This window comes from Aphelocoma coerulescens, chromosome 2 (genome assembly GCF_041296385.1).
Source record: "Aphelocoma coerulescens isolate FSJ_1873_10779 chromosome 2, UR_Acoe_1.0, whole genome shotgun sequence".
Taxonomy (NCBI): Eukaryota; Metazoa; Chordata; class Aves; order Passeriformes; family Corvidae; genus Aphelocoma; species Aphelocoma coerulescens.
In genome coordinates this window covers 56,105,614-56,129,879 of record NC_091015.1, presented here as the reverse complement: position 1 = coordinate 56,129,879, position 24,266 = coordinate 56,105,614, and the positions used below count along the sequence as shown (strand labels likewise).

The 24,266-nt window shown below is 38.9% G+C and overlaps 1 protein-coding gene across 5 annotated transcripts; it reads left to right on the top strand.

Moving 5' to 3' along the window:
* The first annotated feature begins 1,001 nt into the window (after positions 1–1,001).
* On the top strand, positions 1,002–21,886 carry HERPUD2 (HERPUD family member 2). Of its 5 annotated transcripts, none has more exons than XM_069007606.1 (8): positions 1,002–1,456; positions 7,032–7,109; positions 10,532–10,645; positions 12,653–12,810; positions 18,486–18,608; positions 18,910–19,233; positions 20,458–20,545; positions 20,877–21,886. In XM_069007606.1, the coding sequence occupies exons 1-8, from the start codon at positions 1,310–1,312 to the stop codon at positions 21,036–21,038; spliced, it is 1,194 nt and encodes a 397-aa protein (XP_068863707.1). In that variant the 5' UTR covers positions 1,002–1,309; the 3' UTR covers positions 21,039–21,886. The 5 variants fall into 5 exon arrangements, with proteins under 5 accessions (XP_068863707.1, XP_068863706.1, XP_068863708.1 ...); XM_069007605.1 differs by having other exon boundaries at positions 1,003–1,456; positions 20,431–20,545; XM_069007607.1 differs by lacking the exon at positions 7,032–7,109 and having other exon boundaries at positions 1,003–1,456; positions 20,431–20,545.
* The last annotated feature ends 2,380 nt before the right edge of the window (positions 21,887–24,266 follow it).

Sequence of the window (24,266 nt, the reverse complement as noted above, 5' to 3'; positions counted from 1 at the left end):
ACATGACCCAGCAATGTGCACTCGCAGCCCAGAAAGCCGAATGTGTCCTGGGCTGCATTCAAAGCAGTATGGGCAGCAGGGGAGGGAGGGGATTCTGCCCCTCTGCTCTGCTCTGGTGAGACTCCACCTGCAGTGCTGCATCCAGCTCTGGGATCCCAGCACAGGAAGGACATGGACCTGTTGGAGTGAGTCCAGAGGAGGCCACCAAGACAATTAGAGGGATGGAACATCTCTCCTAGAAGAAAGGCTGAGAAGGGGGTTTGTTTAGCTTGGAAAAGAGAAGGCTTCAGGGTGACCTAATTGCAGCCTTGTAGTATCTGAAAGGAACTTACGAGAAAGATGGAGAGGGACTATTTACAAGGGGGAATGGATTCAAACTGAAAGAGAATAGGTTTATATTAAATATTAGGAAAGTCTTTACTGTGAAGGTAGTGAGGCACTGGCACAGGCTGCCCAGGAAAGCTGTGGATGCCACATCCTGGCCAGTGCTCAAAGCCAGGCTGGATGGGGCTCTGAGCAACCCGGTCCTGCTGCAAGATGTCCCTGCCCATGTCAGGGGGCTGGAAGCAGATGATCTTTAAGGTCCCTTCCAACCCAAACCATTCTGTGATTTTGTGATTCTTTGTGATTCAATGGCCTCCATTCTGGTTATAAAATAGCACTTCCTGACCTCACAAGGATATTTGGGATAACTACACTGCGGCATTCCCACGCAACGGTGACGGAGGCAAGACACACGGGCAGCAAAGCTTTAATTCCCATGCTAAGAAGCATTTAAGCTTTTCAGTCGTTGAGACCTTCTTGTGAATGAACACCCCGACCCGAGCAGCCGCTGAACACCCACACCTCGCCCCGCGGCCGCCGCCCACGGCCACAATGGCAGCGGCACCACACAGCCCCCCCCGCCATGGCGTCACGCGCGGCCTGCCCGGCCCCCGGGCGCCCCCCGGTGCCGCTCGGCGGGAGCGGCGGGGGGCGGGGGCAGCGGCGGCGCCGCTTCCGGCCTCCATTTTACGCGGCGGCCGCGGTCGGAGGCCGAGGTGGTGCTGCGGGTGGAGGGGTTTGGTTTGGCCGGGTGCGTTCCGGGTGCCGCGCTGTTCCTTCTACCCTCGCTGGCGGGGGGGACGAGGGTGCGATCTCCCGTGGCTGCGGTTCCCGGAGCGCCAGCACGGGGATGGGCTCCCCCAGCTCCGCCAGGAAGTTCGCCCCCGGCCGCTGAACCCGCTCGGAGCCACCCCAAAGGTTCGAGCGGCGTCGTGTGCCCGGGGAGAAGGAGAGCGGGGCAGGGCCGGCCGGCCCCGCGGGCAGCATGGACCAGAGCGTGGTGGAGCACCCGGTGACCCTCATCATCAAGGCCCCCAACCAGAAATACACCGACCAGACCATCAGCTGCTTTCTGGAGTGGACTGTGGGCAAGCTGAAGTCCCACCTCTCCAAGGTGTACCCCAGTAAGCCGGTGAGTTGTTGGCCAGCTCTTTTCTCTCGCCTTGTCGGTAAGGCTGGCCCTGCGGCGACTTGGGGACAGGCGGTCAAGACTTCCCGTAAACCCTGCAAAATAAACAAGTCCTGCTGCCGAAGAGTGATCTGCATGAAGGCGATGGCCGTCCCTCTGCTTTCAGGGAAGTTGGCAATGTAGCAAATAGGAAGCTGCTCTTATACATCGTGTGAGACGATCGCAGTGTAGCATCCTGAAAGGCGATATCGCTAAAGATGCTTACTAATGCTTCACTTAGCTTTTTTTGGGAACTGAGATTTAGGTATCTCAGATAACTGAATTTGAGACTAATTTTTGTAAATCTAACAGCTCTGGCTAAGAGTTCTGTCCTAAAGTATAAGCAATATACTGAAGGTTAACACGATCTAGGGAATTCAGTGAGGTGTGGAGCAGATAGATGTTTTTTCATAATATTATTTGAAACATGTAGTTGAACAACCTCCAAAATTATTTCCTCCTTGAGAAGCCATTTTTCTTGAGATTGTGCTGAAAATTCTGCTGTCAGGTGTTAAACTTGTATTTTGAAACTTAATACCTATAGCCTTTTTTGTTCCTGAGGGAAGTACTGTTTATTTCTGAATTCCTCCAAGTTCTAAATTTGGCAATTAAAAAGAGGCTATGGAAAAAGCATAGGCAATAATTGATAATACTGTATATGTGTAGAATGGCAGTCATACAGAACGGTATATTTAAAAATTTGTTCCAGAGAACTGTGTGAGAACTACAGCAGCATATGGGGCCTACAACGAGGCTTTAGAAAACATCAGAAGAAGGTGGCATTTATATTGTAAATTATTTTTCACCTAGTTCAATAGAAGAATTACTGTTGATTTTTTTTTGACAGAGGAAAATAAAATAGTAGCTTTGTCTCAGAAAGGGTGTCGGCTTTTTGGAGAAAGAAGAAGAAAAGCAGCCAACAACTTGGGCTGTGTCACTGGTACATTGACATCTGTTAAACAGTTTTGAGAGTTTGTAGATGTAGTTATTACTGTGAGTAATTCTCTTCTGAAAGAGCCTATCTGCTGTGAAAAACAAAAATATGACTCCAGCTGATTGCTGCTTCATCCTCCTCACTAGAATCTCCTCCAGTGACGAGTTTGTGTTTAAACACTAGTTTTCTGACTCATCCTGTGAATGATCCTGCTAAATTGAGCTCCTGCAAGGAAAGAACCTTAATGAACAAGAGGTTTTCATGTTGCACTGTAGGCTTTAAACAGTGGTATAGTGTTAAATTTCAGTTTCCTAAAACATCTTTCTTCTGATGAAAATAGATTCCTCAACATGCCTCTCAGTATTAAATGACTAGTTCATGATACCCAAATTTATGCTGGGTTAAAGAATGGGGAGTTTCTTCAATGAAAATTATCTCAGTAATTCCAATTTAATTTAGATCTACTGCACTTGCAGTTAAACTAATAACTGAACACAGTATTTTTATTTCATAGGACCTTTCAAATTAAAGTAATAACGTGGGAGAGTAGAAAGGTATTAATTAGGATGGCTCCCATGTATAGTAAATTCAAAAAGTGTATTTTTGGCTTGATATATTTTTGATGTTGAGTGCTACTGCTTTTTTCAAATGTGTGTAAGTCTTTTTGCTTTTAGTAGCTCCCCGCCCTCTCCCTTTTTTTTTCCATTTTAAACCAGATCAGTGTTAAAAGCTTGTTGATAAGATTTCTCTGTTCCTTCAGTATGATAGGTCCTGGATATAACTTCTATTACAACACTATTTTAAGGTGGTGGGAATACATCAGAACACAGAGACTTTATATACAGGCCTTGCAGTGTTCTCTAAGGGTATAAAACAGAAATCAGTTGCTGTCACTGCTGAACATAATATTTCAAGTTTTCTGTGTGACTTGAACCTCATTCTTGTATGTGCCTCTGTAAATTAGTTGGTAAACTGATGGTAACTGTAAGTGTCCTAATTAAATTTACAATTTATTAGGAGTATGTCTTCAGAAAGTGAGGTGGTTAGAACAGGCAAATGAGAAGTTAGGTCTTGAGGCAGTGTTGTTTGTGATTTTTCCAGATTAATTTGTGTAAATGACTTGCCTGAGTACATTCAGATTTCAAATACAGGCAGATTTAAATTGGTTTAGTTGTTATTAAAGTTGATGTACTTTCCAAAGTAAGTACTTGAATAAGCTAAATAGGTTCAAAAAGATGTTCAGTTAGTGTGTGAGTCTTTACTAAGGTTCACATTCGTCAATATTTTTGTTCCTTGACTTGACCAGTTTTCATAGATAGAGTACTGCAGTCATAGTGTCCCTAAATGTGAAATACTTACGTAAAATAACTCAAGGTTGTTGTAAAATCAGCCTGTGTGTCTCAGTCTGGCAGATCCTACCTTCAGTGCATTAACTGCTGCATTGATGACACCCATAAACAGTAATTTAAAACTGCTATTTCTCATTGCCTGTAGTACCTGTCATCTAGCATTTACCTACAGTTCTAAGCACATGTCATTGTCTGATTTTTATTTCCTATAGAAGAATGGGAGAGAAGCTTAGTGAACTAAAATAATACCTGTCTGGTAGCTGCAACGGTATAGCTCAGAGATTGCCTGTGTTCCTAAAGGACACTGCTACACTATATTAGTTTGGTGTTTGGTAATGTGCTGGGCATAGCTAATTTGGGCTAAGCATTGCACAAGAAGTCTTGCCTGGAAAAATGGAGATAAAAAACCAACCCAGTAGCTCTGGAGTTCTTAGTTTTGCATACATACCTTTTGATTTTGATCTGTGAACTGTCTCCCATCTCACTCTAAACTTTAGGTTCTAGAATAATTTTTTCTGATGCCACATGCTTGCTTCTGAAAATGGGGCTGCTCTAATTATGTGGTTTGAGGTGTTTTTCCATCACAGTTTAATGTTTCAGCTAGCAGTGAGCATGCTGTTCCTTGAAGCAGGAGGTGTGGCAGTGAAATTTCCTCTGGCAGAGGATGAGTTGAATGCCTTTTCCATTTACTTCGGCATATATGTGAGCTACTGTGTTTCCACATTTATTCCCTCTTCTTCCATTTGCATTAAAAAAAAAAACAACAAGCCCATTTCAGAATTTAAGGCTTTCACTCTGAGAATTGCAAGTGATAATCCTTTAGTTCTCAGGTAGGTGTTCAGTTTATGAAGGGAGGAGTATGGGGTTTAAGGCCTCATCTTCCCCATTAAAGTCTCTGGCTTAACATGATTAACAGTACTCAACATATGTTTAACCTTTTTTTTGTGGTTTGTAGGGAGCTGAAATGCATTACTGAAGGCTATGTAGTCAGCTTTGAGGGGTAATTTTGATCTCGCAGTTCCATCTCTGTAAAGTATTCATATTTGGAAGTTACTATGTCATGTTTGAGAAGATACTTGATTAGAGGGGGTGGAAGAGGGACTGGTTCATGAGGTACTGAAGAGAAGAATTGAAAGTGACCGTGTAGAATGCTCCATTATGAGTGGGACAGTCAAAACAACACTCTAGTGCTATGCTGGATGATGATTTAAAGATTTGGAGTTTGAGGGGTTTTTGCTGTTGTGCTTTGCTTGTTTTAAGTGCTTATCTGTTCTTATTAATCTCCAGTTAATCGGTCTCAGGACCCAGAAACAAGGATTCTTAAGATTTTTCTTCTGACTGCACTGGTCAATCTAAAGCAACAAGTTTCCAATTTACAGGAAATTAAAGTTTTCTTTAATCTCGATGCTGAAATTCTGATTTTTCTAAGGAGGCCTTTCCCAAATACAAAATGCAAGCTTGCATTCTGCTAGCAGCCTGTTCTTGCTTGAAGGGAGCAACAAAATGGTATAGCTCAAAAGAAGTTACTGACATGAGTCAGGCATTTCTTGTTGTTTTAAATGTAAATAGAAATAGTACATCCTTGTTTTTGAGTGTATTTTATCAATTTCAGCTGCAAATAACTAGTTCCCCGTGTTGTGAGACTTATAAAAATAGTGTCCTATGCCACTAAGTAAAAATACAGAAAAATGCAGAAGAATAGAGAAAATTACTCTTAAGTGGAAGTGGTAAACAGTTCTGCACAGTGTGTGGCAGGGTGTTTTTTTAAAAAGTGTATTTAATCATGAATGGCTAGTATGGCTTTGGGAAAAAAGGTACAGCTTGAGATTTACTGAGTACTTATTAGAATTGTTTGCTTTGAGTATCTCTGTTTTGTTCTGGTGATATGACCATTTTTTTTTCCAGGTTAAAAAAAACCCCAATAGTTTTGTAACATTTCTATGTTCTGCTAAGTTATTTGGGATCTGTAGAAGGCTATTGCAAGAAAAAAAAAGTCAAAACTTCTGTGAAAGCTTTTTCTGATCACAGAAATCTGGGTCTCAGTTATTTGTCCTAGTGTGAACAAGACTGCAGAGTGGGCAGCAGAAGGCTGGGGTAGAAAGAGGAGAGGTGTAAGACTTGCTGTTTGCATGATGGGGAAATTCTTCAAATAGTTCATGCATGTTTGTTTCACTGATGTTAGGCTAGATTTCTTCACTTAGCATTTGCTTATGTTAGCACTAACTTTTAAGTGATAAATGCTATTGAATTAATTTAGGGTGCAAGCAGTAGTTGAACTGGTGTGACCATTGGATTCTCTTTAAGGTTCTTTCAAAATTGTGAATATTTGGGAGGGTTTTTTTTTTTAAGGGAGCTATATATTCACATAGTTACAGCATGTTAATGAATATTTACCAATTTTTTTTTGACAGCATAAACTGAATTGAGTGGGGCTGATGTTTTTGTTTCTTCTGTTTGATTGAGTAAGCTCTTTGTTTTAGCATACTGGACATCTTACTGTAGATAGGTACCTCAAATAGTTTCCTTTAAAATAATTTTGTTGTTATTTATATTGTGTAGAATAGTCCAAAGTTACTATCACGTGAATAGTATATAATTTGTTAAAAAAATAAAAATCTTTGTTTGCAATACTAGATTATTTGAAACTGTGAAACTGTCAGAATAGGGAAAAAAGCTTACCCAAGTTGGAAGCCTACCTTAAAGAAAAAGCTTTTGCTGCTTCTTGCTTTTTAATGCTTTCCTCCTTGTTTTATGCAATGATGTTTTTGGTTTTGGTTTTTTTTCTGCAGGGGGTCTGAGGATGGGGGCAAGGACTAATAACAGAAAGTTCCTAGTGAAAAAGAGTAAAATTTGTTCTATTCTGAATATTTTAATTGGCATCCCATCATTCTGCTAACTTTCTTTGCCTCAGCCACTTCTCCATCTATATTTTCAGAAGGTGCCTGGGACCAGGAGCAGGGTAAAGAACAAACCATTAAAAGACAGGAATTTTTGAATGTACTGGGAAGTTTTCTTAACAAGCATTTACTCTTTGGTGGTGTTAAATGTTACGGCACTCTTGCTGAGTGCTTAAGAGTAGAAGTCTTTTTCAGAAGTAATTTGTGAGTTGGACTTGTGAAGCCTCTAAAATGTTTTTAAGTCTGTCTGTTGGTGGTTGGACTTATAAGGAATTTTCTCATCTGCAGATGTTATCTCCAGCTGTATACCTGTACAGCAGGAAAAAAGCTAAATTCCTTTCTTTGTCCCCATCTCCTAGTCTACAAAGGATCAGAGACTGGTGTATTCTGGCAGACTGCTTCCTGATCATCTGCAGCTGAAAGATGTTCTCAGAAAAGTAAGCTTTATATCAACACCATACAATATTTGATCAAACCTCTTTTTTGGGAAATAGGAATTTAGATTTGTGTTGTTTAAGTTCAAATTCTCGTTGTATTGAGAGATGTAACCATATAATGTTATGTTCTGGAAAATGTATTTTCAAGTATGCCTTGTGTCTAGGATTATGATACTTGTGGATTGAGGCATGTTTCCAGTTGGTGGGAGAGTTAAGTAGGCTGTGTTCAGTCCCAAGCAAGTGATCTGTTGTGTATCATAGAATCATGGAATGATTTCAGTTGGAAGGGACCTTGTAGATCATCTAGTTCCAGCCCTCCTGCTGTGGGCAGGTGCATCTTCCACTAGACTGGATTGCTTAGAGCTCCATCCAACCTGGCCTTGACTTCTTTGAATGGTTACCACTGTCACATAAATGGAATAATACAACATATTTGTGTTGATTTGGGACATCATTTAAGTTCTCATTGAGGCTTAAATCCAGAACTTACATTAAAAATGGCACTTGTGCAAGCAGACAAAGAGTAGTATATTTAATATCCAAAACCAGAATTCTAAATTCCTGAATAATTTCCTGGGAAGGCTGTTTGTTGTCTTGTTTTTGATTTGTCAGCTCTTAACCATTCCTGATGATGTTTGAAACTTTGTTGGTTCTTGCTCTTTTAATTTGTTACATTTTTTTCTTCTGTTGGTTGCTATTGGAACAAATAACTCTGTTAATCTGATTTCGGATTCTTCAGTCAGCATTTAAATCCCAATCCTGAATGTGCATGGTATCTCATGTAGGAAATCTTGGAATATGTGCGCTTGGTTTTCAAACTGGTTCCAGTAGTTTGGATTGATGATACCAAGTAATAAGGACTTCATTAAGTTAGTAAAGTTCTTAATAACATATAGAACAAGGTATTTAGGGTAGATGATAAAGAACTTCTGTTTCCATTTCGATGGTGACAGAAAACACGATGCATTATGTTGAGCAGTCTAAATTCTTTGTAAACAGTGCAGCTGTTATTGGGGGAAATACCTTAAGTCCTTGCACAGTTTTTAATCCTATGAAATAGATGAACTCTGTAATACAGTACCTGGCTGTTGGTAATGATACTTTTTTGTTATGTATTGAGGTAAAAATCAATGTACATGCTGTAAGAGTGGGTGGGTCACATTTTAAAACTTCCTGTGGAGGAAAGTCTCCAAATGTGGATGGGGCTTTAATGAAAGTTAGCAACTGAACTTCAGTATTAAGGATGGAGAAACAGATGGAGAGGCATCTTGAGTATTGCTGCAGCAGGCTAACACTGCTGTTCCTTTATAATCTTTATTCTGAAATAGATTTTATTAAATGGGATTAAACTTCTTACCAAAGAAAATGATTGCAGTTTACTATGTATAGGTGTACTAGAAAGCTGAAGCTGGACTACTGCAAACCAATGTAGTATGCCTTGTACCACTTAAAAGTTCAAGCGAATGCTTATGTAACTTACCTCAAAGCTTAGTTTTGCTTGCTAAGGACAAAATGAAATCTGAATTCCTTAAATTCACTTGGCCTACTTGAAGCACACTGGTTTTAGAAAACAAGGTTTCAAAATTTGCTTATGTGCTAGAGGAGAAGCTTTGTAACTAATGTTTTCCTTCACCATATAGGAGCTGTGCTTTAAAGCATTTTAGTAGTTACAGGCCTTGGCTGTAGTTAAAGAAATTTAGTGAATTTGAAAACATGCCCGTCTTAAGCACAAAGTTAGACATTTGTGTTGGAAGAAGTGGAGTTTTTTGTGCTAAAGCTTTTGAGAGCTTTTAGAAAAGAAGTATGATTAAACTTTAATTCAGTCTCGTTCTCTGCCAAAATCTTCCTACTGGATTATCTATAAATTCCTAATATTATCTGAGGACTTACTAAATCTCTCAGTCTAGCTTTGTGATACTTGCTCCTTGGTACTGACCAGTGTCATTTCACTGATACAGGATGTCTCGAGGCTGGAGGTTGTGGCACTCTTCTAGCACAGTGATATCCAACACATTACTTATGAATAGAAGTATGTTACAATAAACTGTCACATTTAATAAAGCTGTATGCTATAGGCTTAACAACTGATATGTCTAGCTTCCCTTGCCTTACCCAGGGGCATAAATTCTTATCTAGGGAGAAGGTGATTAGTTAGTTTAAAGGCTTTTGACATGGTCAAAGTGCTAATCACCTGTGTTCAGTGCTTTCTGATCCTTGCTATCAGATACTGAGTGGTCAGGAATTACGCTTTATGTAGCAGTGAGGCTGTGCTGGTTAGGGACCAGTACATGGGGAGAAGTTTAAATGACTGTGGGTTTGCGTTGGCTATGCTAGCAGTAATGCACAGTGGTGTATAAAAGCATTTATATAGTTTTCTCTATTCCTAAAGATCAAAACCTTAAAAATGGTTAAATGGCTGTTATAGCACATTTATAGATAGTTTAAAAAAACCCCTCCAAATGCAGCATTTCTGAATGTCATCTCATTAAAAATGGCAGCTTGCCTGCACTATCCTGATTTCAGAAGAGGATAGAGGGGTGTTTCTGTTCCTCCTCTTGTTTAAAATTTAGTTACTGATGAAGGTGTGGTGTGCAATTTAAATACGCAGCCATAGCTGTTGTGTTGCTATGGCCATGTAAGGGGGTGGTTTAATTTGGTACAGTGAAATAGCTTCAGATTGAAGTTACGGCCTCCAGATGGGGGGGGGGGGGGGGGGGTGAGTGTGTTCCTGCAGAATTGGCATGGCCTTGCTACATGGCTTCAACTGGTGGCAGGCATTTGCTTCCTCACTTTCAAATATTTAGGAATACTCTAGCCCCACCTAGCACTTTGAATAGCATTCCCTGAGCATGGAATATCTGCAGGGGCCCTTCAGTTGGGTGTCTGCAGGTTAGGCTTGAGTCAAGCTTAGACCCGGAGCAAGGTGAATGCAATGGCTGGCACATTGTTCTTACCTTGGTCTGCTTGTGGAATTCCAGCGCCTACATTTTTCGTGTACCCTCATATCTCTATTGAATAACACTCTTCATAGATCTCAGTGCAAACGTAAGCATTCCTAATTTTAGGGAAACTGAGCTCTGTAAAAGATTTGAGATTTTTCCAAAGTAAAAGTTAAAGCTTGTTATACACTTCTTCATGTTTCTCCTGGGGTTCTTCCACTGGTTCTGCTATACTGCTGTTTTAGGGAAAACTGGGTTAAAGTCAATGTTCCATGTGTTATTGTGGACAGCTTCTAAGAAGACATTAATTAGTTGTGAAGCAGTAGGATTCTCTTGTGCTAGAGAAAAGTGTTGCTTTTTGGTCTCTCTGTTTTGTATAATGTTTCTTTAGCATTTACAACTTTGAAAGTGAATTTTTAAAGACTATTTTTACTTGTTTCTCCAATATTGTTGCTTTAGCTCTTCAATTTCTTTAATTTTTAGCAAGATGAATATCATATGGTTCATCTGGTTTGTACATCTCGGACACCCCCAAGTTCTCCAAAACCCAGCACCAGTAGAGAAGGTCATGGAGCTTCAACCTCCAGCAGTAGCTCAGTGAGTTTTTTCATACACAGGACATAAATTCCTTCTATGCTAAGGAAACTTGACATTAATTTCTCTTTTAACTTTTTATATTTGTCTGTAAAATAGTGTGTTTAAAGTAGCGCATGCCATATGAATTTGTACAATTAGACTTGATTATTTAAGGGTGTCCTTTTATTTAAACAAAGATTACCTTTTTTCAAATTGTAATACAGTTGTGTTTATTAGATGACAAAGCACTACTTTTTTTTAAGCCATTCTTTCTTTTTAACACTGTATTGAAAAGTACACTCTCCTTTCTCTCCATATCCCTGTATCTTTGGCAGAAATTGAACAGTGCATTCAGAACTTGAAAAAAACTAAGTTGAGAGTTGTTCTGTGAAAATTTAAGAGAGACCAGTCAAAATATTGCTGTTGTCATGAGATACAGGTGGAACTTGGCCAGGGTTTTTTCTGTTTGACAGGAGTTGGCTGGTATTTATGTATGAACTTCAAGGTAGTCGTAGTGTCTGTAAGACAGTGAAAAGTAGGAAATGTTCTTAACACTTGTATTAGTTAAATTGTTAACAGAACATGTTTGTTTATGGTGTTTTGAGCCTTCCCCTCTTCACACCCTCCAGATATGATGGTCTTTGGTTGTATTGCATTTTAAAGCAGTTATGTTTCTGTTGAGGACTTGGTAGTCATTACTGTAATTCTTGGCTTTTTCCGGAGTTGGCAGTATCACTAAGCAACCCTTGAAGGTTAGTCAGAAAGGGATATATATACAATACCATTGTAGGTACTTTTCATCTGAGGTGTGTGGATTGTCAGCCTATGGGCAATGCTCTTTTGAGCTGTCTTCATTCTGCTGTTGATAGGACCTGTGTCAGGCTTCTGTGTGACAGTCAGAAACATGAGCAGTTTAAGCAGTGGTAGAGGGGTCTGGCTACAGCATCTTTTCAAAGTCTGTGTTTATATCTCTGCAAGCAGGACACAGCTGGCCTCCTTGGCAAGTGTTTTATTGGTGTGTATATCAATTGTAATGTTGTATTTGAATGACTGTATTAATGACTGCTTAAAGCACACAGTATGCAAAGTGCTAAGTTCATAATACTTTGGAGGAAACAACCTTAACTCAAAGTTTGAATGGCCTTTGTCCTTCTATTTATTTTTTATTTTTATTCCCCTCCCACCCTCCCTGTCTAGTGGTAAATTTTTCTTGTTGTCTTTGTAGGGCAAATGTGATACCGATGTCGTAAGTAATTCCACCTCCTCACTTCCTGAGTTGTCAAAGTTAATGAGGATTTTTTACTGAGTTAACATTACAGTAATTCTTAGCAACAGGATTTGGGGATTTATTAAGACTGAAGTAATGCATCTCAATGGCCCCATTGTAATCTTGTTACGATGACAGTTTAGAAGCCAGGTATTGAAGGTCTGCCACTAGTTTCAGGCGTGTTCCTGGGAGCCTAAGTACTTCCTATCTGTTTTCCCGTTCCTGTTGATAGCCCCCTTCCAGTGGTTAGCACAGGAATTTGGATTGGGCAGCTGGCACAATGAAGAGGGTGAAGAGTAGAAGGGGTAGCTAAAGATGAGGATAGAAGAATGGTATTTTAAGCCACTGCAGGCACTGTTGTCACTGTTGAAGGTAGCCATGTCCTGAGGTTGTAGTTCTGTTAACGATAGCCAGTAGAATTTTCATTCCTGTTAAATATTCTTTCAATTAAGTTTTAGTTTGCTTCAGCTTTTTGAAACTATGATTCCCAGTGACTTGTGGTTTTCTCTGGAAACTATCAAGTGTTGAGTCTTTCTGAAAAATTCTTTCTTTTTTTCCCCTGTGCACCTGAGTGCAATTTTGAATTTCTGTTTTTACTAAGACGTGCCAGAACCAATAAAACCACAGAAGACTTACCCAGTGTTTACATTCTTAATAAAACTTGTGACAAAACATTAAAGGAAGTAGTTTTTTTAAGACACAGTAGTAAATCTTACAGCTGTGGCAAAAGATCCACAACCTTGATTTTATTTATTTTTAAGAATTTAGACCGTTCTGGATCAACTGCTGCCTCACCCACAAACCAAGAAGCTTCTTCTACGTCTTTGAACACTAGTGGAGATGGAGTGAGGCATCGTAATCTTCCACAAGCACACAGCAACTCCACACCAAGCCACCAGTTCCCTTATTTAATGCAAGGGTAAGTGAGACTGAGGGAATCCTCGCTCTTTGATGCTCTTTAAAGTGCTTTAAATGTTCAGTTGCAGTTACGTTTCTTTCACAGTCTGCAAAATGATTTGTCTAGTTCACCTTGAAGCATAAGTCACATTAGAAAAGTTTTCACATGAAAATTAGTGGTTTTAGCCAGGAGTCAGTCAAAGAGGAAGTGCTCTTGGTGCTCCCCTTCAGGCTGTTTCTGTTTATTTTTCTTTATGCTTTCTGCCCTCAGCCTTCTTGAACAAGTACAGTTTTAATATGTCTAGTGGATGTATTTAGTAATGTAACTGATATAATTATTGTTTCTGGTTGTCTTTTCTGTCCTTCGTTTTAGTAGTCAACACTAAATTCTTATCAGAATATGATGGTTTTTAGTTTTTGATATGTAAGAGCTGTAATTCCTCATTTCTCCATATGGGATTCAACTGTAGAAATGGTATGCAGGTGTTTTGAGTACATGTAGTGCTGTGTATCTACAACAGAATGTTTAGGGATTCTCATACATACCAATAAAAGGTAGCCAGTTTGCATTTCTAGATCAGATGTGTTATTGCATAGCTATTAAAATTCTGTCTTTTTTTTTTGTGCTTAAAGAGCAGCTTTAGGAAGTTTAACCCATGTGACCTTTGAAGTTGCTTAAACGTGTTGTTTTTGTTGTTAGTAGTAGTAGTAGTAGCTTCTTCCAAGGGGACAACAGGAGGATGGTGTTCTGAGATGATAGCTGTCGTTTCCTCAGGGAGCACTTTCAGGTTTTCTTTCTGACAAGGTGTTCTCCCAGTACTGTACAGATTCTAGAAACCTAATTTGGAGAATGTTGACACAAAAAACCCTAAGGTATGAATGTGCTAACAGTAACATTGCTTCTGTTGCTGCAGAGAAAACAGATGGCAAGAGCTGTTGAAAGTTTATTAAGTTTCAGTTTAATTTTCATGCTCTCATTAGAGTTAACTTAGACTTTACTACTCTTGCTAGTTTTCATCTTGAATTTGTTCAAATTTTTTTTTTATTGTCTGAAATGTACTGTCTGCTGGGAAGAGATTGCCTTTGGAGTGGGTGGAGCACTTATTGTGACCAAATGCATCTTCACAGAAGTGGTCATACTTGCCTTTCTCACAAAGCTAGGTGAGACCAGGTTGACTGTCAAGAGTGCTATTGGTGTAATGTAAATTAATTCCAGAAGCAATTTACTATGTGTTGCGTAAATGAATAATCTGTAAAAAGTTTTAATGTTTTTCTAATTAGCTTTTCACATAGACATATTCTGAGTGAGTTTTTGTCAAGTGTGGTGAACTGAATAGGCTGTGGACTTCAAAAAGGCAACAGAACCACTATTAGGTCTTTGGGCTGAATTAATTTGTGTCAGTTTGGGAGACATTGCTGCTTGGAAAGAAAGAATAACTTAAAAGTAAGTTAAAAATACTAAGTCTGTGACGTGCTATGTCTAGCATGTAATGTGGATTGAGAGGAGTGGATCTGTAGACTGAAAGAAGTGCTGAGAACCTGACATCACTGGGCATATTTCAGGGGTTTCAATCTTACTTGGATGATCTTTATCTTGGTTACCTGGAATAGGGTCCTGCTTGTGGCTAAGGTGCATTAGCAGTGCACCCAAATCACATATTTCAATTTTGTGTAATCCAAAAGGAATCCAGATGGTGATCCAAGAGCATTCTGTGGTGCAAACAGAACTGCAGTTCGAGGAAGTGACTGGAGGTTTCCAAGAGTGCATTCCTAATCTGAACAGAAATGCCAAATAAACAAACCCTAAATAATCCTAGGCCTTTTATTTTGGAAAGTATTTTAATGGAATGCTGTCAGAACTTAAAGTAGATCTTTGGGGACTGCTAAGTACTGGCTCTGCTCAACTCCAAATAATCTGTGCCCAGTGCCTGCTGGAGCCTGCTTGCTTCTTTAAAAACCCTTTTTAAAGCTTCAGCAATCTTTTCAGATGCATCTCCTCTTGTTTTGGGGCACTGCTGCTTGTATTCCAGCAGTAAGAAATGCCCTCTGGTTTTTTTAGTTGTCTCTTAAACATCATTTGGGGCAATGGGATCTAGCTTTAATGTAATTTATATGCAGATCAAGACTTGTTAGGAATATGAAGATTCATAGCTGAAACTGGTGTTACTTTGTTGATTTTTCTTATATTTCCCTGACCAAACACTTTTTATTATAGCTGCATGATTAACTGTAAGCACTACTGATGGGGAAAGATCTCCAGGTATTTGAAAATTTGTGTGAGGGTCAGTTTCCTTGGGTATTTTGCAATACTTGATTGATTTGTACAAATAAGCGATGTGAATGTTAGATGATTAAATTACGGTTTTGATGTTTTTTCAGCTCCTGGCTTAAAGCTGCAATGTGAGAGTTGAACGTACTTTGGGAAAACAGCATTTAGTTCAGATTGTTGGAAGTACTACAGGGAAAAAAATTAACTTTGTTGCTTTTGGGCTTTTGCAAATGCTGTTTTCAAAAAATCTAAACTTGAGGTGGGACTGGGCAAGTAGCTTATGTATCTACCAAGTTAGTCTTCAGCTGTAGGGAGCAAGCACAGCATTGTCTGCTCCCGTGGACTTTGTTGAGGATCAGGGCCTCTGCTGTGCTGTGCAGGTACAAACAGAACAGACGGGCTCAGCCCTGACAGGGTTTGCATTTCAGATTGGAGAGCACTTGGAAGCAGTAAACAGACAAGAAACATCAAGGCAGTGAAATAATTTGTCAAGTGTGGGTGGCCCATCTAATGAAATGATTTCATATTGTGCACACAGTAATGTTTGAAAGCAAATAACAAAATGACATACTGACAGCATGCAATATATCCTAGCACATAAATACCTTGCTGCATCAGTCACCTTTGCTCACTGTATTGTCTTCAAAGTAGCAAATAGCATAGCAGAGGATACTGAAATACCACCTGAAGTTGATATGCCTGGCTCATATGAGATGAGCCATAAATGAGATGTTTGTGGGTCAAGGTTAAACAAATGCAGTTACTGTTAATTAGGCAGGTGACAGAGAATGAGCTTTTAAGTCCGAATAAAAAGTTGTTTTTTTCACTGGTGGTGAGCAGTATCTTCGTGATAACCTTACCCTCAAATTCAGTGCTGGTTAGTTCATTTGGATGTCTTCCGTAGTCCAAAAGAAGTGATTTTGAGCTTTTTTGGCCATCCTGAGGAGCACTATGTGTCTTTTCAGAATATTCTGAAGCTACCTCTACCATGTGAACTGTTTCCTGGCTTATCCAGCTGTTCTTCTATTGTCTGCTCTGCTTTGTTCTCCAGTCTTGGAATGCCTGTACAGATCCTGTTTGCTTCTTTGTTCTCATGCTGTTGCTGCCATTCTTTTGAAATAGTCTGCTTCCTACCTCTTTCTCCTCTTTTTGGAAAAAGATGAGGAGAAAGTATGTGCTACTTTCCTTTTTCCTTGAACAACAAGCTGCCTTGCTTTGATGAGGAGATCCTCTTCCTTTGGGGGGGGTTCTTCTCCTCACTGAAATACATTGGTACACTGTTAAGAGTTGTTTCTGAATTTCATAAGCTAACTTAATATCCTGGCAACTGTAATAGCTGTATAATTGACAACATCTGCCTCATTTGGATTTTTGATGAGCAAACAAAACACTGCTGTACTAGCTGGCATTCTAAGCCAGAAGCCAGTTGTAAGCCAGTCTACTTTTGCTTGATTAACGGAGCCAGGTCTTGAAAAACTAAGTCTTGCTTCTCAAAAAGTCACGTCTTCTAGAAAAGCTATTTGGAAAAAATAAATTTAAAAACCCACCACAATATTTGAATGTGAAAGAAAAGAATATGACATAACTGAACTTCTGTGGTTTGTCTTGTTTGACTGGCTACTTAATCTACTGTTAAGCTTTAAGGCATCAAGAAAGCAGCTTTTGCAAGAGTTTGAAAGAAAGAAGAGGCTCAAATCTGGTAATATTTCTAAAAGATGTATCTGTGAGGGCAAACTGTTAGCCTAAGGCCTCTCAAATATTTTTGAGCTCAACATAGCAGTTACAAAGAAGAACCCTAAAATCTGTATCTGATGAGAGAAGGAAGTGGTGAATTCCTTCAGAACTCAGGCAGGTTGGGTAGGACTGCTTTTTGGTGACTGAGGTAGAAGTGGGTGATCCTGCCTGTTCAGAACCCCATCTGACACTCTACCTGCTTGAAATTGAGACTCTGCTCAGTGGTTTGTCTCAGCACAGTACTTAATGGCACTCATGTAGAATATTTGAATCATCTTTACATTTTGGGGTCAAATGTTTTATGAATTTTGGAGGAGTCTTATCTCTCAAAGTGTTTGCCAGTTCAAGGGATAGAAAAACACATTCTTGTAGCTTGCAACTGTAAATCATGATTAATGTTTTTCAACAGTAGCTTCATGGCATTGCTGTTTCAACATGTTAATTATGCATAAATAAATACATCAGCAGGGCTGCTAGTTAACCCTTTCAATTTTTAAAACAAACCTTGAATAATGCCTGTGACCATCTCAGTTTGTGTTTGGTATCAGGAGAGTACTTTTGCTTTCTTTATTCTCCCCCCCCCCCCCCCCCCAAACTGTTGTCAAAACAGGTTATGGCTAAATGCAAACATAACAGTTTTAGCAGAGGTCATGGAGTTGCATGGCAGGCTCTTGTCCAGAATTAGAGTGAAATATTTATTCATGTGTAGCATGGAAAAAGGTTTTAATGTCTTCCTCCCATCTTTCTTTCTGGGCATGTCGTGTATATCTGAATGCCTGGTAGACTAATGAAATCTCTTGGTGATATCTTTGCAGGGAGTGCCTTACTTAGGGAACAGGTGTAGTCTGCAGTACAATTACAGCAGTCTCAGCTTTTGCTACCTGCAGTCTGAATAAACTTTTCTTCATGCTTTATACTCTCATGCTGTCCTGAAAGATGTCCTGGTTTACTACAGTTCACTACATCAAAATCTTTTGGGAAAGAGTTGGAAATCTTGCCAAAACATGCTATATGCTCTAGGAGGTAAGAGAGGATAAGAAGTCTAATAGCAGACAAAACCAAACATAAAACTTATGTACAGGAGTTTTATCTCTTGCATGTGAATTGGAGCTAAAAGCCCATAGGGAGGAGAATCGCATATGCCCAAAATATTGAAGGGGGGGGGAAGATAATCCTTTACAGTGTTCTTAGTTGCAATCTTCAGAAGCTGTATCTGAAAGATTAGTTTGTTGTCTTTTCTTATGTTATTTCTTCACGTCTCTGATCACAGTGGTATTTCAGGTATTGCTTCTAAAACGAAGCTATAGAAGATAGTAAGTTTTCCCTTTAGAGCTCCTGTAGACCTTTAAGGGTGTTCTCTGAACTTAAAAGGAATTTTATGGAAGAATTTCTGCAGTTAGCACAGTCTTGAAAAATTTTCAGCATTGTTTTGTTCCAGAGATGCAGCTAGTAACATACTAAGTACAAAACCAAATATTCTCTCTATAGAAATAACTTCGCTTATTAATTTATTTTATGAAAATGTAGTGCTTTTTTTGGAATGTGTTGGATGATCTCACTATATGTTATTTCAGTGCATTGTTTTAGGGGAACAAATGAGAAGAGAAATACTACTTTAATGTTTTTTTAATACTAGCACACCTTTTAAATGTCACAATTCAGAGCTGAATATTTTTCTTTAAATCGTTTCCTAGCAATATAGGCAACCAGTTTCCAGGCCAAGGTGTTCCTGTTGGATTTTCTATGTATCCTGCATTCAGTCCCTTACAGATGATATGGTGGCAACAGATGTATGTACGTCAGTACTACATGCAGTAGTAAGTCTACATTATCTTCATACTGAGCTACACTAGTGAAAAGAATATATTAAATGTTTTTTTCAGGATCAAAATATCTGTGTTTATTCTGTCTGGCTCTGTTTTATACTTAGTTTTGTCCAGCAAATTATGAAATCCAGTCTTGGATTAGAATTAAATTAATGTCTTAGTAAGTAAAAATCTAAGGGAAAATGCAGTTTGTTTTGATATGTATTACATCTGAAACTGTAGCAAAGAAGACAGGCTTAGTAATTATGGTGCATGTCTTTTTGACAAACTGAGTTTATGTTTAAATTTTTAGCCAAGCTGCTGTTTCAGCCCAAGTGACTTCCAGCACTGAGCCAGCGAGATCTGCAGTTGCCCAGGCTGTAAATTCAGAACATGCTCGTGCAAATGAGCCTGCAGCAGTGCCAAATGTAGCTGTCCAGGAGAACAGGCCTGTAAATCAAAATGTTCAGATGAATGCACAGGGTGGCCCAGTAGTGAATGAAGAGGACTTCAACCGGGACTGGCTGGACTGGATGTACACGTTCTCTAGAGCAGCAATTCTTCTGAGCATTGTATACTTCTATTCTTCTTTCAGTCGGTTTGTCATGGTAATGGGAGCCATGCTGCTGGTTTATTTGTGAGTACAACAGTTGTGTATAGCTGCAGATCTGAGATGTGGAGTGTGGTGCTAATGTTTATTCCATTTAAAATTAAAAGTTATCCACGTGCAAAAATTTACACACTGCCCCTTTGCAGTAGGATGTGTCTGTTAAAAAAATTAATTTAAACAAGTAGAGAAACAGATGTGAAGAAAGGTAATTATCAAAATGTTTTTACAGTAAGTTGGATACCACTTATACCTGAAACACAATGTTCTTACATATTGGTGATATTAATAGATCAGTATTATTGAAATGTAGCATTTTGGGATGAAAATTTAGAAGCTGGGAGTGAGGGCAGGGAGGTTCATATAGGTCAAGCATATACTTCCATAAACATAAACTTACTGCTTGGATGTGAAATTGTAGAGCTAAGCTCATGTATATTTCCAAAATAACTTAATGGGATGTGTACAGTAAATTTTGTTAGGCAGAGTTAAGGTAGTGGTACTATAATGGTTGGCACTAGGTCTGGTAGAATTACAGAGATGTAAAAATTTTTTAACTGCACGTCATAAAGACCTAAGCACATTCTGTGTTTAGTTGAGAAATACCAGTACCGTTGTCATCACTTCCTTTCAGATATGAAGATACCTTAGTGATGTAAATAGAAGCGGAAAACAGCAGTAATGCTTGATGTTTTGGACTGATCTCATTCACTGAGAGTTTCCTTACACTATAGTCTCAGTCCTAACTAGGACTGTTCTTTCATACAGGTAGGGTAGTTGAAATCAGAATATAGACCCTTGGAAATGTTGGAGAGGCTTATTTAATTTACTGTGGTGACGTGGTTCAAGCATTAGCTGAAGTTTAAATTCCTTTTTTCCATGAAAAATCAAATTTAAACTAAGAAAATTAAGGCTACCTTTGAAAATGTATTTAACTTCAGTATTAAAAATGGGGAGGAAACCCGTAAAAAGTATTCTACATATTTAATCACCTAATCATGGTACACTATTAGTCTTCTGGAACGGAGGGCTGTGAACAGCAAGACCTTAATGCAGACATTGGAGAGTAGCCATTCAATCTAGAAGGATGAATTACAGAAAAATAGATGTAACTTCCTTCCTTTGAAAGTACTTACAGAATTTGCTGCAGTAGTTAGCTGTAGAAGAAAAAATCTTTTTTGTTCCTTTCAAAAGAGAGGTTTTCAACTGTTCCACTTTCTTACATAGACACCAAGCTGGATGGTTTCCCTTTAGGCAAGAGGGAGGCCAACAACAGGCAGCCAATAATGCAGAAGTGAACCGTGATGGGCAACATGCAAATAACCCTGATCTTGAAGAGATGGTGAGTAAGGGCAGACATGTCTTTTGAGACTCCTATGTGTTACTGTAAAGTATGCTGTAGTGCCTGGACAGAAAGTCAACTTCTGTGAAATGGAGTTGGTTTAACCAGAAAGCTTTCAGCATTGTCCTCAGGTTGTGCCTGCTGCTTAAATTCTGTATTTCTCCAGTCTGGCAATTACTGATTCTCTACTTCAATCACAGACTTTCTTCATGCTAGTTACTTCAGGAGGTTGTTCTGAGAGAAGTCACTTAGTGTAGGAAGATACTGCTGGTTACCTTATGTCAGAATTCTGAAAGAAGCAGTTGAATTGCTTCAATTTCTGTTTTTAAAGGAGCGACTTATGGATGATGGGATTGATGAAGACAACGGAGAAGATGCAGGTGAAGATGGCAATACAGAGCAGCAGCCTGGATTCATGGCTTCTGCTTGGTCCTTTATCACAACCTTCTTCACATCACTGATTCCTGAAGGGCCTCCACAGGTTGGCAACTAAAGTGGAAAAGGAACTGTGTCAGGCAGCCTCAGTAGCCATACATAGAAGTGGAGCAGATTCTTGAGTGTGTTCTAAATACAGTGCAATTTCTGAAAATTTATAATGTTATCTTTTTGATCATGGTGTACAAAAATGTGTATTTTTTTTCTTTTGGCTTTCTCATGCATTGAATATTTTAAGCACAAGTGGACTACTACATGCTTTCTTTAAGATTCTTCTTTTTCTGAAGAATAAAATGTAAAGATATTGGTCTTCCATGTTTTATTTTAATTTCAAATGTGTGTTACACTGAGGCAAAGAGCTTGAACGTAATCTGCACCATTACCTCTTTAAAGAGCTGTTAAAAATACGAATGTTGACAGATCTTTGCAAATGCTCTCCATTTATTTGAATAACGTATCTTGTGTTAGTTTGAGGCAGGGTATGAATTCTCACATGGGATTTGGAACTTATTCCTGAGAGAATGCAGTAGACACAGTGATTACTTGTTAATGGCATGTTGTCTTCATGTCAGGAAATAGTAAGCTTCTTGGTTAAAAAAAACTGAGAGCTTTTTCTTGAGACTGTACTGACATTTATTAAAGTTGGAGGTATTTGACAGCTCTTCAAAGATAAATGGCAGTGATGGGATAAACCTTAAATGTTTGATACATACAGTACTTTTTAAGGAAAATATAGCTGCGCTGAGGCAAAACATGTACATTAGGTTTTTTAATAAAAACTGTTATGGTAACTCTTTTGGATGTTTATATGCATATTTGAATGCAAATGGCTAAATTGTGCCTCATTAAGGATGAGGATATGATTAATTTGAGAGTGTAATAAAGTTATCATGGTGGCATTACTGACATTGACTAAAGTGATGTGTTTGTAGCAGTGTCTATACAGTTACGAGTGTGATCTCACAACAGACTTATCTGTATTCTTAATTAACCTAATTAAAACTGAGAGAAAGTGCTACATCATGGAGTAGCGCAGTGCTATGTCAGGTTTTTGGTTGCTTTCTTTAGATTTTAATCCTAGTCAAGAAGGTACATTTGGTTTTGTTCTTAATTCTGAGGTCATTGCGTGCTCTTTAACTTAAAAATGTGTGCAGAGATTCTCTTGCTCTGCTACCAAAGGAAAGCCTATTTGACTTTAATTTCCAAGTACAGGGCAAAGCTCTTGAATAGTCTGAGTGATAGATAGGGATTTATTTTTTGCTTGGTTATGTTAACTGCTATGCAGCACAGTTTTAAACCCAAAGAAAACCTTTTAAGTTTTAAGCTCTGAAACATCTGTAAAGATTTCTAGGCCTCACTGAGAGATGACTCAATTGGAAAAAATAAATTTGAACATTTTTGAGATGTCTTAAGTTAAACAGAATCTTTTTTGAGTTACAAAATATTTTTAATCTACAAGTTTGTCAGAGGAAAAATAGAAATCTAAGTCTTAAAAACATCAATTATTTTCTGTATAGGCAGCAGTGATGATGAAGTCATGTTTAATTATGGTGTTTTCTTCCTATTTTTACTATGGGAAGCTGCTCTCAGTTTAGGTTCTTTACTACATATACATAAAATGTGTAGACCTTGTCCATGAAATGTTTACCTTTTTAGTTTGGTGGATGGATATTAGTTGACTAATATTTAAGAGCTGCTACAAAAACTTACATTTTTAAAGGAGTGTCACAAGTGGCAGTCTTGGATGTCATAGGCCTTATTTCTGAAATACATTGAAGAAGTTTCACCTGTTTGACCTGTGTGTTCTACCTCTCACTTCTACCAAAGTTTTACCATTTTTTCTTTTGTCCTTGCATTAGCATACCTGTAAGCTATACAGTTATGACCTGCAGCTATCCAGCTATCAACAGCCATTTGTTGCTTCTTACCTATGTTAAGGTTTGTTTGTTTTCCATGCTGTAGGAAGCAGTTAGTGGCAGCTCTCTGCTGTTAGCAGACTGGATTAAGAAATCTGCTCTTAATGCTGTTAGCTCTGGTTTTGTTAAAAAGTGTAGAATTGCCACTGCTTGTTTGTATTCAGACAAGGATACACTTGTTGACAGGTTTCACAAGGTTGAAATAGTGAAATGGGAGATCCTGGCAGTTGATTGGATGTTGAGGGAGATGTTCTGAGAGCTTTAACCAGAACACAGAGCTGGAGCAATGCATCACGGAGGCCACACTTCCATGAGATCGTCTTAAGGTCATAGAATCTCCCAGCTTCCACAACTTACCAAGATACAAGAAAGGAAAAGCAAAATATGGTTACTGAGGAAAGTGAGTGAGAAATAACAATGAGATAGGAAGCATTACCAAAGAATTGGAAGCAGAGGAAAGCTACTGGTGGAAGCAAAAATAAGATAAAGTTGTGATCATGAGTAAATACAAAGCAAGCATTGAAAAGCAGATTGAGGTAAGAAAGGTGCACTTTTTAGAAAAGGAAAACTTGTTGAAAATTAGTTAGATGAGGTCTTTGTTGTACGTGTTTCTGAGCAATTTGAGTATAGAATTGAACAGCATATGAAGTATAACAGTTGATGATGGGAGAGAAATTAAAACCCTAGGAAGATAGTTGCTTTTTCTTAGTGTATCCTTGTAGAAGCTGTTCAATAGCATAAACCACAACACAGTTACATAGTACATGGTTCTAGGCAAAGCTAGATGCAGAACTGAGTAAATCTGGCACAAAAAGTAACAAAAGGTACGAGATTAAAGCACCATAGGATGTGCCTCAATTGACCTGTACATCACCCACTTTTACAACTTTGAATATAGAAAAAGTGATTAATTCTTTACCTTGCAGGAAGACCTGAAATGACAGATGCATTTAGGTTTCCCTAAATTTAGGTTAACAGCGAGTCTATGCCAGCATGTGCAATACCATCATGGTGTGTTAGAGATGCATCAGAAACAGACACAAGTGAAGCACGTTCCATCCATAATGCTTCTTGCTGTGAAGAGACAGAGTAGATCAGCAGTGCTGATGGAGCAGATGTATGAAAAGAGCAACACACAGCTATTCCTTTGCATGATTTCTTACTATTATGCTTTGAAAAACACTTTGGAACTGATATGTATCCATACATACACATGCACTGGCTTCTCAACCCCTGCTTACATTGACTTAGTAATGCCACTGTTGGCTCAACACATCATGCTTTCATCCCAGCTGGCAACTAAGTACCATGCAGCTGCTTGTTCCCTTCCCCCTTTCTCCCCTCCCTCATGGAATGGAGAGGAGAATCAG